The sequence below is a fragment of the Oculina patagonica genome, chromosome 12 (genome assembly GCF_052425735.1).
Source record: "Oculina patagonica isolate OP01 chromosome 12, crgOcupat, whole genome shotgun sequence".
Taxonomy (NCBI): Eukaryota; Metazoa; Cnidaria; class Anthozoa; order Scleractinia; family Oculinidae; genus Oculina; species Oculina patagonica.
Window position 1 is genome coordinate 19,970,092 of NC_135769.1, and position 17,616 is coordinate 19,987,707.

The following is a 17,616-nucleotide window of genomic DNA, read 5'->3' on the forward strand; positions in this document are numbered from 1 at the left end:
TTTTTTTTTATTTCTTTATTCCATCCAATTTGACTGACTTTGTGCCTTAACCCCGATGCATATGACTTGGGGAAACGGGCCGTGCAATTTTATATATTTTTACGCCCGCTTCAGACACTTTAGTGTTTTTTGGAATTTTGTCAAAGAAGAAAAAGGAAAATGTTCAATATAAAGTTGGCAGCCAGAAAAAAAGTTAATACAACAACGTTTCAGTTCTTTACGAGGACCACAATGTCGCGGACACATTGATGTGGACACAAGTGTTTTCATGTTCAGCCCGCGCCCGCAGCGTTTGTCTCGGACACAAAATTTGTGTCCGAGACACAAAGAATGTTTCTGAATTTCAATTTTATAAAAACATTTCCTGCCGCAACAAATGTTTTCCTGTTTTCTCGCCCAAGAAAATATCATAACCAACAATGGATCCCCGTTTGCCACTGCCTTAAAGGGACACTGTCATGAAAAGTCTTCTAAGCACTGTCTAAGTTTTTTTGTGTAAACTATGCTAGAACTGTGAGGGTACACTCGCTGATCAGCAAAATAAGCTTTTAAAAATAATAGAATCGCAAAGATTCCTTCTCCAAGATGTGAATTAACTGTAATCAATGGTTTTTATGTGATTCTTTTTCCAAGTGACACTGTCAAACTTGAAAACGTCGGCCCAACGTTTTTGCAAGTTTTAGGCCACTTTCGGCCTACCCAACCAAAGCCACGCCACTTTTTAACAACTTTTCAATACTAATACAGTACATTTTAGCAAGGCCAGGCCACTATTAGAAGATTTCCAATCAATACCAACATCTTCATTGCTCAAGTGTAGTGTTACGTTTTTAAAACCATATTACTCTGCAAGTAAACAAGGAAGAGATATCTCGCGTGCCTTCCGACTGACAAATACTGCGGTCAATTTCTTTGAGTATTAACAGATAAATCCCCAGCAATAATTCAATTATTCCCTTCACAAATCCTATTTCCTTTCTCCTAGCCTGTACACCAGTACCGCGCCCCCTGCCAGTCAAGAAAATGATTTTGTGGTTTTACAACGGATGTACACAGGCAGACGACGGTCTTACAGGTAGGATTGAGGGATATAAACATCTCAGAATATAATTGTTCTTAGGGTGTCAGTCAGGAGATTTTTTTAACATTGTGTTTGTAATTGTCAGTGACTTGATAGATTGAGAATTTTAGTCGCGGGAATTAGGGAATTAGTCACACTATCCGTCCATCAAGTCAAGAGTAAAATAATATTGAAGTATTTCCTCATGGTTACATGTAAATGAACTTCGATTTGTTTGTAACTATTTTTAGGATGTGACCTTAAGTTTTCTTTCGTATGATGAATGGAATCACCTGATGGTCAGTAGATGAACTTATTAAACAAAACAGGGATATGATCATGGTCCAGTTTCGATATGATTTAATGATCCGGAAATATCGAAGGCCTAAAAAGTAATATAAAAGCTCTTGGTTAGACCGAGTAATTTACCTGTGCCACAACACATGACTGCGCACTATTTGAAAAGAATAAGAGCGTTACTTGGCCACGGCTTATGAAAGTAGAAAGGAACGAACGTAAAGGTCGAAAAAGGAATTTGCACTATCATTGACATGCAAATTTACCAATCTGTAATCTGTTTCATTCCTTAATTTGAGCTAAGAATGTCGCAGTTCATGAGGAGACTGTGTCACCAACACAACCTGTTCATGTCAATTCACTTTTATTAATTAATTTTATTAGTTAAAGGGAATGTTTATGTTTTCATGCAGCGCACTTACGTAGTCGACAGTCATACAGATTTTAAATTCGACTTCCGCTTACGCTTGTAGACACTCGCGAGATCCGCGCGCGTGTAGTTCGTGCGTTAGGCGCGATTTTCACGCCTCGAAACCTAAATATAGAAATTGAAAAATAATCTGACGTCTTCCATTAATAAATAATCTTCGCAACGGAAACTCCATACCTCGGGTCAATGAAACGTGTCTAAACAGTGGTTTTCAATCATCGGTGAATATTTTAAAATCGTACCAAGTTACAGAAACAAGTTCCATAAAAATGTTGTGATATTTTCAAATGTTCCTTGGTCAGCAAAAGTTTATTTTAGCGTAGCACAGCTAAAATGTGTTTATAAACTGTTACAATAGGGTGCCTTTAGTCCGCGCGACTTACGAAACTTGTAGCCCACACGTAGCAAAATATAACTGCGAACGTAATTTTAGTAATTAGACATCGTTGATCGAAAAGAGAGCCAAAAATTTTTTTCGATCTAGAATACAACAACTTCTGAAATCTGGACATTAACAGCTGTAAATTAATCAGTCTGCGAAGACGTGCTTGCGTTTGTATAAAATCAAAACCGCAAAATATGTAAATTGAGTTTTTTGATCACGCCACGCCACGTTGGCGCTGCGTTGCGTGACGCAAATTGACCAAAATAACTTTTGATGTAATCTATATTTGTGAATTTCTCACACCTTGGCATGGCATCCTCTTCAAGAAGCACTGATCGGGGATGTATGTCGAAAAACTGATATGAATGCCAATCTTAAAACCATAAGTGACGATCTTTTGTTTGATTCTGATATGTGTAACTCACGCAAATGAAATCGGAGTGGAACAGCGCGTCGAATCGTTCGTGTACAACTGATTTTACGGTCGAGCTACTCGATTTGTTATTCCGGTTATGCCTCAGCTGATTTGGATCGACAACCGAAACACAAAACCTTCCCTTGGGGCAAATGTCGGTCTTTCATTGATATTGATAAAATAAGTGATTCGGCAGAATTAAAAAACACATTGTGAGCTCAATATATTTTTATTTTGAATATAAACGTCGTAAACAAAGTCCAGCTGTCTCGCCTGATCTGACGGTCGGTTTAAAATTAAAGTCGCTAAACAAATTGCCACTTGAGGATTACCAAGATGAAAAATTTTAAATCCTGATAGACTACCAGCCGAGGACGGAATTCAAAACGCGATTAGGCGAAAGAAAGAAAGAAGCACATGTCAACTTTGATAGATTCCACTGCGGCGCGCACTCGATGAATGGAAAACGACTGACTGCTTTCATAACACAACACGCCTCTATCGTCCACAAGTAATTTGATCGAAGTAAACAGGACATATACCTGGCTTTCGATAATAATTTCTTGAATCACGACACCAACGCATTTCAGAGTTGTTCTGGGAAAACTCCAGCATATTTTCGTAACTGCGCTAAATTACGCATATATGCCAAACGCCTGGCATTGTTCACTCTAAGAAGTGTTGGGTATCAAGGAAATTGTCAACTTTGCCGGCACGTGATTGGTTGATGAGTGAAATCGGCTTGCAGGGGGCGTGCGGTGGACCAATTAGCATGCAAGATCATTGTTTCTGTACAGAACTCAACATCACAGACAACTTGAATTGAAAGCAATTTTAGCTTTGCACGTTTCCGCCTTACTTGCTAATGGCATGAAGAGTGGCTTTACTGTGTTCGAAACTATGCTTGCGAGAATTTTGCCGCCCGAAAGGACCGCTGTTTTCGCTGGTTAACTAACAGATATGGACAGATCGCAGGAAAAATCGGCCATTTTATCGACAAAAGTACACAGTTTGGAAGCGAAGACGGCCAACCCTCGCCAACCGTTCGCCCATGAGGCTGTAACAACAAACCCGATCTTCCGACAACTGAAGGCTTTTCCTTCGCAAACGACACTGGAAAATGGTTCTAATCCTGCAGGCTTTTCTTCCTCAGAGGGAGCGATCGGAAGAAATTCAGACCAATTTATTTCTCCGTTACAAGCGCAATACTATTCACAAACGGTGCCTAGTGCAGGTAAGTTGGCGCAGTTTTCTTCCCTTGTTCAATTATTTATTGAGCGAGTTCGTGCAAAATCGTAGACAACCAACGGCTTTTATGATTTTTTTGTCAACCAACACGTGGGATGTAAAATTGCCCTGGGTCGCTGGATATTTTTGTGAGATTTCGTGCTCGTTCGAAGGGGCGAAATTTGGGATTATTGCCGAAGCTGCATCTACGTAATCGACACTGGCTTTATGCCACGGATTGTTGGTTCGTCTGATATTAGCTGACTTGCAAAGGAAGCGCAAATAACAAAACAAAATTTGATTTTTCTGAATTACAAAGCCAGCGGGTTGTACATGGTTTGTTAGGAACTTGCAACTTCGCGGCGATCTGTGTGCCCTAGCTTGTCTTGAAACGACACGATCGTGTATCGGTTGAAATAATGTGGAATCTGGACTCAGACAATCTATATTCGATCATGTTACGTACCCTACGAGCTAATAGGACTAAAAGCTATCTCGTCCTCGTGAGTTCTACGTGACCAAATGCAATCTCAAGTCAGATCGGCTGAAGCAACTATTTTAGCGAAGATCGATTAATGTGTTGCAATTCCGTAGTTTACGCTGAAAGGAAAAAAATATTTCGGTCAATTTCGAACGTGAAATCGTTGTAAAGGGTGATTCCTTTTAGTTGGGGCGCAGACAATATAAGTGCCAAGTCATGCTTTGAAAGAGGCCCTCACTCGCAAAAGTAATCGTTGAACGATTTTAAAATGCTGCACTTTAGTGTAATGGATAAATTTCGTGTAGATCGTGCTAAAATAAGCGCTGTCTGCTAGCGCGTTGCTCGCGTTGAGTATTTCAAGTGATATTCATCACGACATACATATATATCTCTCTCCTTGTGTGTCGTTATTAAGGTCATCAGAGGATTTTTCTCGTTCTCTACTTCGCCAAGCGTAGGCGAGAAGCAAAACAAAACAAGAAAAATTGCAACAGCATCGCTTAAACAAGGGCGCGAACAGTTTCAATCGAGAGGTCGTTACTCCCTTTTCCAGTGTTGTGGCCAGTTCTTTGTAAATTCACTTCCTCTAGGCGTCGACGATTTCGAGTTGAAACGATCGCGGAAAGCAACGGATGTGTTGAATCGGCATGTCAAAGTGTAGGCCAATGCTCACAGACTACGGGAAAATTATTATTACGTTAATTTTGTTGATAAAATACGATCAAGCGCTTTTCGAGCATTTTGCGTTCCCGCGAATTCGTTAAGACGCCAACACGCGATCTCGCTATATTTGCGCGCTCGTTTGGGCGTTCGATATTCTCTTCTCTTATTTTGGCATTTTTGCTATGTTGTTTGTTCCAAAACGCCCCAGTTTACTTGCTTTGTTTTTATTTTGCTTGCTATTTTTATGAAAATTATGTTTTTAAACGCTGGGCTATCATACGTCTTTGATTTTTCGTCCGGTGGCCTCTCTTATTTTTGTCCGTGACCGATTCGTGTGTGTTCGCGGAAAATACTGATCTTTCGTTTATTTCAAAGAAATCTGTCTTTGTCTTTATCGCTTTAAAGAAGTTAAATGAAAACCTATTTGTAAAACACATCTTACTGCACACAGACAAGTCAAGAACATCGATTTTCAAAAGGCATCTCTGTTCTCTCGCCATGTACAACTTCAACTCAGTGAACAATGGTTTATTTAACGGCCGCTTTAAAAACTTCTTCCGTTATTCTTCACTTTGTTAACCTTTGAAAACTTCGAATCCAGTGTTTAAACTTTCATGCAAAAATATTTCTTAACGAAAAATATTTACTGCTTGGCACAAAAACTCCAAGAAACCGCAAGGAATAACGTCTTTGAAGCTTGTCAATCTGCCATTAATACATGTACCCTTTGATCGCGAAATGAGAGATAGAGTTAATCTTTTCCGTGCTCGCACGACCCTAGGTCGATCTGTTCTTTTTATCTGTATTCAAAGGAGCTCTTCTTCTAAGGTTTAAATGAGAGACTCAATTCACACTCAAATTATGTCAGACGACAAAAAAATCGAAACTGGAAGCTTTCTTCGCCCCGATAATTGTTTGATAATAGTTTTGTTTGAAAAGTCTTTTATCGGCTGAGAAACGCAGGTTTCTTAGAAACCTATCTTCAATACACGGCTAAAATAAATGTTCTGCGCGCTGCGAGCAGAAATTTCAACTTTTGTTACTGCATGCTTTGCGTCGCGTGGTCTTCATAACACGATTCCAGTTTTGGTAATTGAAAACCCAGGCATTTTCAATTTACTCATATAACCATAACAAATACCAGACGATATAATGTTGACATCCGGCCGAATTCATTTACGTCAGCAAAACCGGTATCAAGAAAAAATTTACCCATAGTCATAGATATCACGAGAATATGAGTAAAAATCTTGACTTCTGCGCCAAAATCGTTTTCGTTTTACGCGCGCGCTTTTAAAAAGAGAAAATGTACTCGCATTAACCCGAGATGGTTTGTAATATTGAACTGTGTCTATTGTGGTATTGTAATTTAGATCAAATCCGCACGCATGCTTGCGCAGAAACGCGCTTTGTCACTCTGTTTTAAATATAAATAGAATGCACTCTTATTGGAATGCAAATTTGAGCCACAAACTAGCTCTTCTGGTCTTTAATATTTCGACATCACGTTTACATTGTTCGGACTTTTGTATGTACAACATAATTTTTTTCACTTTCCGACCCGAAAAAAAGGTCGGTATTACGACTATCAACTCGAGCGTGGTTTTAACTCTCTAGATGTTTCAAAACACGACAACGATCTATACGAAGAATTCGCTGATGAAGCGACACTGAAAAGAGCTCAGAGCCGAATTCGAGCGTTACGTCATGTAAGAATAGCGTCGTATTTGAGGTTTTTCGTCATTTTTTCCCGGTTCGCTTTGTTTTCACGTGTTGCTAGCTTGGCTATGTGGCTTTGTAGAGTGTTATATCACGTTATCGATCGGCAACGAAAGATACGCTCCTGACATCCAACGATTTTTCATGGTTTTATAACCCGAGATTGAGGTAACTCAATAAGCTTCCTTTTTACGATATAACAATGTCATGTCCTTTCCAGCGCGGTCGGAAGTTAAAGCTAGTCCAACGGATGAGGCACATTCGAAAGAAAAATAACAAAACATTGACAAACGCTTTCTGGTCCTCGGTGGAGCGAAAGTGAAAAGCACATGTTCTGGACGAGTTCGTATCCTTTTACTTAAAGCATATTTTGTTAATGAAAGATTTCGTTTATTTGCGACAAAAAAGCAACTTCCACTTATTTATTTATTTAGTAAGACAGTTCAAGCATTGCTTCAAATAAACTACTAAGCCAATCTGGCCAAGTGTTGTTAAAAATCAACGGTGAGTTAAAAATGGTTAGGGTTTTTTTTTCGTGACGAAATCGAATGCTATCCTGATAAAGATTGTTACTTACAATAGGGAATACGTTGATTTTACGTGTTTCAGTTGATTAGGAATTCCTATATTTTTCACTTTCTTGCTTACCTTTTCGTTAGATCGAGATATTTACTAAACTGACGTTCGTGGTTTTGCGTGGCACGCGAATAAACTCGTGCTCATTGTACTTTTCACTCGCTAAAGAGGATTAAACCAAATTTTTATCTGTATAAAACGTTAAGGATTTTCCCAGTAGTTAAGCTATATTCGGAGTTGCTTAATTCGAAGAGGGAAAATTTGTAATAGACATTGTGTAATAAATCTTAACTTCCACCGTTCACCGTGTTTAATGATGTTATTAAAGATATAAACTGACGTGAGTCGAAATTGCTTAAAAAACTGTCGCTGCAGACTGTTTTGTGGCCACAGAAAATCAAATTTTTACTAGTAAACGTCGATAGAAAAACAATGTGATCCAAAGGAGCTAGTCTTTTCCTATCAAAAAACATCGCTTTTATTAACATTGGTTGCCGAGTTATTGAGTTTTTAATCAGCTTCTTTAATTAAAGTCCTGTTTTAGACCGACCGGCAAGGGTGCAGATAGGTAGATGGTTGCCATAGTTAAAAATTTTCAACAAATTTTCTCTTTTAAAAAAAATTTCAAGCTGTAGGTTTTCGGATTTTAAGAATGGAATCGAGCTGAAATGAAGGATGTGTGAAGATTTAATATTTAGCGGAACACCTTGTCAAACATAATATTCCTGCTGTTTATAATTTCAGTTTCGATGTAGCAGCCGGGAATTAATAACACGGACAAAGTAAATGACCGTGCGTTATAAAACTTTTTTCGAATCATAACGTAGAAAATGTGTTGAAAAGCTCTTTACTGCCTTATATATATTCATTAATAAACGAGGATAACAAAGCAAAGATTAATATAAAGAACCCTTTTATAATACAGAATTCCCGGAGAAATGTAAAATACTGCTTATTTATGTATATGAGTTTAGCTCAAGACGTGTCAACACGCGCGCGCTTATAAAACAGAATTGCTGAAGGATAAGACTTGATGTTAATGCCAAGTTTTAATTGCAAGGTGTTAATCGAAAATAAAATATTTTACCTGGTCTTTGCCGACTTTTACAATCTATTGACAATAAACTACAGGTACTAAGGCGCCAATTGCATTGGAAATGTTTACGATACACATACAAAATTGCTTCTTCTGAACTTTTTCTTTGACATTCTGTGACTTTTTACAGCTGAGAGAGTTTTCCTGCCTGTGATAAACGTATCTTCGAAGAAACGTTTACGGATACTGCACGGCTGGCAAAATTGTTGAACGTGGAACGTTGTTTACAATCCACAATGGACTGAAGAGTGCCACTGAGATCGATTTGAATAAAAGGGAAGATTTACATAATAATTAGCAAACAACTATAGCGCGCCCCCGCTGTAGTCGGAGCTTTATTTGCACGTTCACACTTTCTTGTGCGCGTATTTTTAAGTGGCGTTCAAAAGACAAGGAAAATCCTTTGTCCGTGCATTGAAAAACATGTGTCTTTGATGTACTGGGAAATCATATCGAACTTAGCGATGTGAACATTTTCGTCTGCCTGGAAACATTTTACGAGGCATATAATCTTCCCAAAGTGAATTTGTATGGCCGGACTTGACGCGCCGACGTAACGTTGAAAATTGGGTATGTTTTCGTCCTTTCTGCTTGTTTTATTTCAAAGCAACGTCCTTGTTATAAAACGGTCGACTTGTCTTGTTTTTGTTCAAGAGAAAGGCGGTCTTTGAAACTTGAATTTGTATTTGTACATTATTTTCGTCAGAATGGTAGTTGGTTTTCGTCATGAAATTCGATTGCTAGTTGCTGTCTCTTTGCAAACGATGTGTTGTTTTTCATAATAAGTTAGACCGCTTATTAGTTAAGCTTTTATTTAACGAAGTATAAACGTTTTTCCGTGCCGAATAAGCGAACTAGTGTCTAAAACGTCGAAAAACATGAAACGTTTTTTGTACCCAGACACCGTGTATATTTTACAAATTCAGTTGGCGACAGCCAGTTTTAATTTTGTAGTTTCGTCTATCCATGGTCGACTCTGCTGGATTTATCAGCAAGTTTGACTCGCTTGCTTCTTTTATTCTCGTTATATTTCACGCAGGAACCTTTCATTTTCGATATTTAGCAGTCTAGAATTTTGTAGCCTCTATTTCCAGCCGCCTTTTCGGGAAGATACCGGATTCGATAGAGCGGCGGAAATCGAACCTAGAATTCTGCTCTGTGTTTCTTTTGTTTTTAGGGCGCTTGATATTGATATCTCGTTGGAAACTTTTAAATGCAGTACTGACAAGTGTCGCCCTTTTTTCTCCGTTTCAATTTCCACAAATTTAAATAAAAACCTGCTTAAGACGACGTACACATCATATATAGCCGACATCTGTCGAGTCGAAATGGCAGGCATTGAAACATTTCCATACTCGGTTTCTAACTCAATAGTGCGCGTACAAAAACTACTTCGTTACAGCTCTATATTTTCCGTAGTTTTTGTGAATTTTTTTCTACGAGAACGATGTACGGCTGTGTATTTCAGGAGAAAAGATTAAAAAGCACAAGGCACTTAACTTAAATCTTACTGAAAATAGATTTATATTTATCAAGGATCGACAATGAGGTCGTCTTTTTGCATAACCAGGAAGCGTAAACGACTTGTATGAAAGTCGCTTTTAGTTGAGTAGAAAGCACTTCTTTCGTTATTCAGTCCTCGAAATGCAATTCAATGGCTTTACTGAAATGAGATTTACATTTATTAAGGATCGACAATGAGGTCGTCCTTTTGCATAACCAGGAAGCGTAAACGACTTAAATAAAAAAGTCGCTTATAGTTGAGTAGAAAGCACATTTTGTCGTCGTTTAGTCCTCGAAATGCAATTAAATGTCTTTACTAAAACTAGATTTTATATTTTTCAACCATCGACAATGAGGTCGTCTTTTTGCATAACCAGGAAGCGTAAACGACATATATAATAAAGCCGCTCTTACTGTAGTTGAGTGGAAAGCTTGCATTTCTGTCGTTGTTTAGCTCTCCAAATGCAATTCAATGGCTTTCGTACCAAGGCGGAATAATTTGATCCCACGCCGTTTCGTTGCAGTTTTGCGAATAATTGATTGCATTCAGTCGACCGTTGAACACACAAAGCTAAAAGAAGCATCGAACGTTGGATTACCCCCAAAAAGCAATAAAATAAGGACAGGAAAAAGAGAAACATTATGCATTTGTACGGTAATCAAAAGCAGTTTTAACTCTTTTAAGGCAAAGTGCGTCGTATAAATGCCCGGTTTTCTAGTCGTTATATTCTTCGATAAATAGGATAAACTGAGTATATATTTAAAACCGCTCGATTTAAATAGTCTATCAGTAAAAGTGCTGTAAGCGTTGAATTTGTTTTATTTATTTTCGAATGTCTGTTTTTTTGTGTTACCAAAACAAATTTTCAACACATTATAATTTGGACGTAGGATGTCTCTAGATTTTCTGTTTTTGTTATGCTAAAATCGACATGGTGAATTCGGTAATGGAAATTTTAGAGAATTTATAACGAACCAAAAAAACGTTTCTTCAATTTAAAAAAAGGCTCTATCTTAATTGTTCAATAATCCTTTAATTCCAGTTTTTGTGAACGGAAGCTAAGAAAAACCATTAGCTTGTCGTGAAATCAGTTGGAAAATCGTTATTTTTACGCTATTATTTTTATTTTGCTTTACAAAAAAGGCAGAAATTATGATTTTCCGTTTACCGTCATTTTATTCTTAAAAAAACATACCCTGCATACATGTACAAACCGCGGGTTCATCGATTGAAGTCATTTTAATTTAAACGAAAAAAATATATTAGTTTAGTTCCGTAAAAGTATATCTTTCTTGTTGCATGGCTAAATCGAGTGGCGATTATTAAGTAAGTGAGTGGTTTCATATGTTACTTCACGACGTTGCTTTAATTTTGCCGTTCACTATTACTTTCCTTGTATATTCTCTGAGCCTCATTTCGAATGCATTCAAAAACTCAGTTGTTTATCTTGAACATTTTATGTTTTAACACTTGATTCTTATCGTTATTTTTGCGACAGAATTATTAATACATCCGCAATATTCTATTATTTAGACTTACAACATGCCATTTCGCTTGCATTTCACTATTTCTCCAAGGAAAAATTTCTATCAAACTAAGATAGCTCATTTTAAGACAGCCTAAACAATTCTTTCTTTCTTAGAGGTAAAACAACGGCGATGCTCTCCAATTTTTTGTCGATAGCTAACTCGAAACCGGACAAAACTCTCGTCACGTGCCTTGTAAGTCTTTGTGACCCCTGGCTTGCGAAATCGCAGCCGCCATTAATTTATACCCAAGATTAAAATGATACGCCACTAGTCAATGTTATTTATTTCCTGCTCAGGTGAAACAAAAACTGTACTTCTTGTAAATAACAATTTGCTGTGAGGTGGTACGAATTTCCCGACATTGCATTGCGTGTGTTCCGAACCATTCATTCTTAATTGAGGTCACTTGGACCAACTTAAATTACCGAAAGTCATACGAGTTCTGTTTGAATTGTGCCTTAGTACATTTAACAATAGTCTTTTGGCTCATCAAGTTTCGTCACGAGAAGGTATTTTTTTCGGTGTCTAAGTAAAGAAGGAATTTTCCTCTCCAAATTGTAGAATGTAAGGCGACACGCAAAACATAAAGTGGCGTTTGTAAAATTAACTGATTTCAGTATTTACTGCTTGTCCACTGGTCAACGTTAAGAAAGTATCATTTTCTGATATGAGTGAAGCTTTTTTTAATATTTTGGGCAGTATTTCCACGCGTGCACTGTTGCATACAGCTTACTGAATGTGTTTATTTATGTTTTGCAATGTTTAGGGAGACCACTATGATTTCGTCTACGTAACAAAAGAAACAGAATTTATCTAGTAGCCATCTTTTGTTGTTTGAATTCGCTCTATGAAAGAAACATGCATTTTGGAATAGTCTAGAACACTACCTGGTGAAATTGCTAGCGGTGTTTTGACGTTCGCCGTAAATAAAGAAATGTGATGCACATGAAAGGTTTTTTGTTATGGTTTTGTGGTTTTTAAACAGCAATAATTCAAGTACAGTGTACTACACTGAACTTTGATCGTGCAGTCAGTGAATTATCCTAGTTCTTGCGTAATTCGCGTTTTTCGTGGAAGCGATGTGATATATTGAACGTTTGTGTTTAACCGATGACGGATTAGTCGCCAAGCTAAACAAGGAATTGTTATGGTAAAGCATATTTTTTTGGCAACGTAAGAGGCAATAATTAGCAGTATCGGCACGTTCATTGTGCGCGTTGTGAACTCGACCTTAACAGTAAACAAAACAGTCTCTATATAAACAAAAGGATTATGGTTTTCATGAAGACGAGACGTTTTTGTCGTCTTTAAAAAAATGTCCTGCCTGCTCGATGGTTCTTGCCAGTACTGCTCAAAATGTAAGCTGTAGATTACGATTTGTTGGCCCATTTCATATACAGTAAATAAATTACAACTCAGTAATTTTGCCATCTACGTTATAAACAGTGAAACCACGACAAAACAGAAGTGCCAAGAGACTTTGAAAATTCACTGTGACGGGGGTTTAATGTTATACCGGAGTTCTATTCCGATTAATAAATTTTACTGCTTTTAACTTACACGTGGCTGAAGAACTCGAAATATCATTCGTTATACCGGCAGGGGACTTCGTTATAGCGGGGGTACTACTGTACAAAATGATCTTAAAATAGAATGACAACCTCTTAATTATGATTTGAAATGAGAGGAAAACTGAAAAGAAATGTCGGTAGCAAGTTAGAGAAGCTGTAAAGGACCTAAACAACGAAAATAAATTGTAAAGGACTAATTTTTGCCAACGGGCCCACAAATAAGACCTGTTTGTATGCGATCGTAGACTGCATATGCAAACGTTCGGAGTTTGCATTCGCTAGTAGCGTCGTTGAATATTCTTACTTGTAGTACATACTGAATTAAAGAAAGTGGATAAGAATAAGTGACAATAGAGTGACCTGGTCATAACAACTTTAAATGTATTGTAGTTGCAGAATACTTTGCAATTTATTTCACGGAGTACGTAAGACATTTATTTTATTGCTTCCTTCCGTCTCGGGATTTTATTTTCAGGTCCATAGATCGTCATGTGTGGATTGAGAAGAATTTTCTCCGGTTTTTCACCCGCCTCAAAACTGACCAACATTAACATTTGAATTCCAATTGTCGTTTATTTTTAACTCTAAGCCGGAATGAATAGTTTAGTGTCGTCATTAAAGGAGCCGTATCAGACAATAACAAACCAAAAATAAAAGAGAATGGTTAAGTTGAGGTGGCCTTTACATCTACGAAATACAAGACTTGTCTAAAGCCCGTGTCAGCCCGTGTTAAAGCAGAGCAATTTTATTTGTAACGGCGTTGCTAAAACAAAACCGGCGTTTTGTTGAGTGTGTTACAAAATGCTAGGGCAACACATTTGTTGTGACTGTTGTCTAAAAACGAGGACGGAAGTTCTACCTTTCGTCATGATAATGCGTCACCTCGCAACGTTACCAGTATTCTCTTTTGTGTCTTTCGCTCCAAGAGTCGATCCTAGCACGACATTAGCCTGTGTGCGTCCGCGGTTTTTTTTGGGGGGGGGGGGCGACGACATCTTTCATTGCACGGAATTGAATCGGAAACTGAAATGACGAGCACTGTTGTTACAAAGGGATTATGTTCATGACCTACGTATACTATTACAGTTTTTTTCAGCGTTTTTTAAGAAGGGGATTTTGAAGAGCAGACTAATTTGCGCAACGGAAAATTAAAGATATGCAGATACGAAAAGAAAACAGCTAAAGAAATAGAACCTCTTTTAGCTATTCAACCGAAATTATTGCTACTGATTATCATGTGGTTTTAACGTCATGTGGTCTGATATCCGGTCCAAAATCTGAAATAAGCTCTCTCGCCATCTAAGTAATGAATAATTACTTTGGTCGCTGTATCGCTTCAGGTTCTTACGATTCGAATTTTTCTCTGAGAAAGAAATTGCCTGTTTGCTTTTTTCTGCTAAAAAGTCGTGCAACTTGGGCTAACCAATCAGAACAAACGTGCTATGTTTTCAACCAATCAGAAGCAAAGCCAAAACCAATCGTGACTTGGCTTACGGGCGTTTTCCCGCGCTTTGCACCGGTTGCACGCTCTTGCTTCGGATTCTCATTGGTTGTTTGAGTTTTTTACGTGGTGATTGGCCAGATACGGTTACTTTTATTTTGGTTTTGCAAAAGTCTCAGAAAACTACTCCATGCAATTTTTAGGGTCGGATTAGAGTGTTTATTATTTATATTAAAATTGAATGATACTGCTCCGATACGGTTACTTGGCAGAAATTTGCTAATAGCCGTTCTCTAGTGTTTGAAGAACTTCTTCCAGTCAAAGCTGTGACAAGCTATTTTTGTTAAGTTTTCTTCCTCATTTCTTACCGTCCTATTTCATATCTTTCAGCGCTCGGTATGAGTCTTCCATACGTTGGCGGGATGATCACGGGACAAGGAATGGACCCGCGGGCTCTGAACGCGGGAAATCTGCTTTACACGTACGGTAACCCGGTCATGAGCTTCCCAAACTTCGCTGCTGGTTATGGACAGGGACAGCGAGTTAAAAACAGCGAAGAAACAACAACGTCTGACAAAAACACTAATTCGTCATCTCAGTTGAGGTAAGTAAAATAAAAACTAGTTGGAGATCTCTGAATTGTGGTCTTGCAGGGCAAGACAACAATTACTTGTACGATGTGTTGGCCCGATTTGTTCCAGGCAAATTTAAGGCCAGTTTACACGGTACGATTTGACGGCCCGATTTGTTCCACTGAAGCAAATCAACACGCTGCGATTCGTCGGCCCGATTTTCTTAGCCTTATTTGAATTGCGAGGATGAAAATTGGCCCGATTTCTAAAATCTGTGGCACGAGATTATTAAAAGTCGGGCCAACTTTTAACTGTGCACTCATTTTCCTATCAAATCTGTGCCGACATCGGGCCGTGTAAACTGGCCTTTACTCTCATAGTGCCTCTCTCAACCCAGGTGCATGTATAGTGGGTCTAGCCCGAACTTAAGACTGAATTCTTTATTATGAATGAATGCAAAGAAAAACAGGCCCAGAAACATACAGTAAAAACCCGCGTATAAGAACAAGTGGATTAAGAACACCCAGGCCTGATTTTAGAAAATAAAGTACCATTTATATAAGAACACATTCAGCCTGAAAAATGAAAGTTGTTCTTATATGGAAAAATATCAAAGATCAACACTACTTTTCATTGCACACATAATAGTTCCACCCCAATTACAGTACAGTATTGCCTTGATTTATCAATTTTATTAAAATTAAAATACAATTGTGTGCATATATATTGATTTCATCTATTGGTAGCCTAGTATGTTCCTTATTTTAAGAAACTTTTTTTAAGAACACTTACAGGCTGATTTTGCAGATTATAACCCTTTATATAAGAACCAAATCAGCCTGAACCGCCAAAATAAGTGTTCTTATACGCGGGTTTTTACTGTACGTCTTGACTTACAATTTTCTGTAACTTACTGCAATGAAAACTAATTACAAACTATAACAAAAATATGAAAAACAATTAGATAAAATTGAAAAGGCATCTTAAACTTTCCCTCACACTGTAACACTACTAATAACTTATTTTCCGTATAATCGGGCATGCAATATTTAATGAGTCATTTTCATTAGGATTTCAGGTTTAATTTATAATACCAGTGAGTGTGTCACAACGGATATCCGTGAAACGACAATTCTAATCACATGTTCGCGATGAAAGGATCTCCCGCAAGGATATCCATAACGCGCTTTATACAATCATGTTTTTATAATGAATTGTCGTACAGTGGAACCTCGATATAACGAAGGGCCAAGGGACTGGCAAAATCTGTTCGCTATATCGAGGTTTCGTTATATCGAGGTTCTTTTCCATATATTTTGCTATTACTGGGACGAAAAATATCGTTCGTTATATCGAGGACTTCGTTATTTAGAGGTTCGTTGAATCGAGGTTCCACTGTATTGTGTTTTTTTAGAATTGTTGTCGCGAAATATTATTTTGCAGCTTGCTCAAAATAGTTTTAAACGTCTATCCAAATCGAAGGAGAAAACGGACTCTGTAAAGCATAAGTCCTAGATCGAAGGACTGTTTGTACAGAACTTCCACCCCTTCCGCTTAAACATCTCGACCGAAATCCATTTAGTCGTTCTTAGTCGCTCGTTTCGCCCTTACGTTCTCGTTGTCTTGTTCAAAACCTTTGTTTTCCTTATAACCGACTTAAAAGAAATTTTGTCAAATATTCGCTATGAAACTAAATTTTTGCAAAGAAATTAGTTCTATGATTCTAAATGACAAAACCATAGCTTCATTGCAGCCAAATGTGTCTCCCGGGCGTTATAATTTAAAGTTACAAGCAGACAAGATTATATATCTTCAAAAAACCCATATCGCAATCCGTTTGAATCTTCGACACTTTTGGCCATCTGTACCTTCTTTTGCAATTGTTGTATTATTTAAATATTTCTTCACTGTTTTAAGAGGTTATTTTATATATTTAAACGAATTTGATGGTCATTTCCTATGCCTAAGTTTGGTTAAAATCCGTTACACAGTCCCTTTAGAGACTCTGTTTTGCTTACTCTTATATAAAACTACTGCTGCAGCTGCTGAGCACTGGCTGCTTACCCGAAATTGGTATCAGAAATGTTTTTACCCTGTACATTGAACATTTGTTAAATTTTGTTTGCCTTGGTGCTGAATGCGGAAGGAATAATTATTTAACCCACGCAAGGCAGAGAGCACGCAAATTTAACGCGTTCTTTCAAAATAGTCTCTTCGAATATAACGTCATGAAACAATTAATCTAAACTGCTTATTCCTCAAAGTTAAAACAGCAATGAATGTTTTATACTGTCATGTCTATGATTTCTTAGTTTGATTTGTCAGGGACACTTCTTCAATTTGAAAATTTATCTGCATTTGTACAGAGTTGTAATAACCTTCCATATTTTTACCATGGGAACCTTTCGGATAACTTCAAAACACAACATTAATTGGTGTAAACTGAAAAGGAATATACTAAAATTGCAGCCAGGATTCATTATTTCATGAAACTGAAAGGGGCATAATATTCTTATTCTATATACCGAAGCTTGGGCATAGCAAGCATTTTCAAAATTATGACTTTTTAAAAAGTATAAAATCAACTAATAATGTTAACAAAACGCTTTTTTGTTTCTGGGACTCTGTCAGTGTTATGTTGTTCTTTGGC

General features: G+C 37.6%; 1 protein-coding gene across 1 annotated transcript in view; it reads left to right on the forward strand.

Annotated features, from left to right (window-relative positions):
* Window positions 1-3,400: 3,400 nt before the first annotated feature.
* The window catches only part of LOC144632660 (uncharacterized), a 34,760-nt gene continuing 20,544 nt past the window's right edge, over window positions 3,401-17,616 (forward strand). The window contains 2 exon segments of the mRNA XM_078491343.1: window positions 3,401-3,821; window positions 14,785-14,998. Coding sequence (XP_078347469.1) covers window positions 3,548-3,821; window positions 14,785-14,998 — 488 coding nt within the window. The 5' untranslated portion in view covers window positions 3,401-3,547.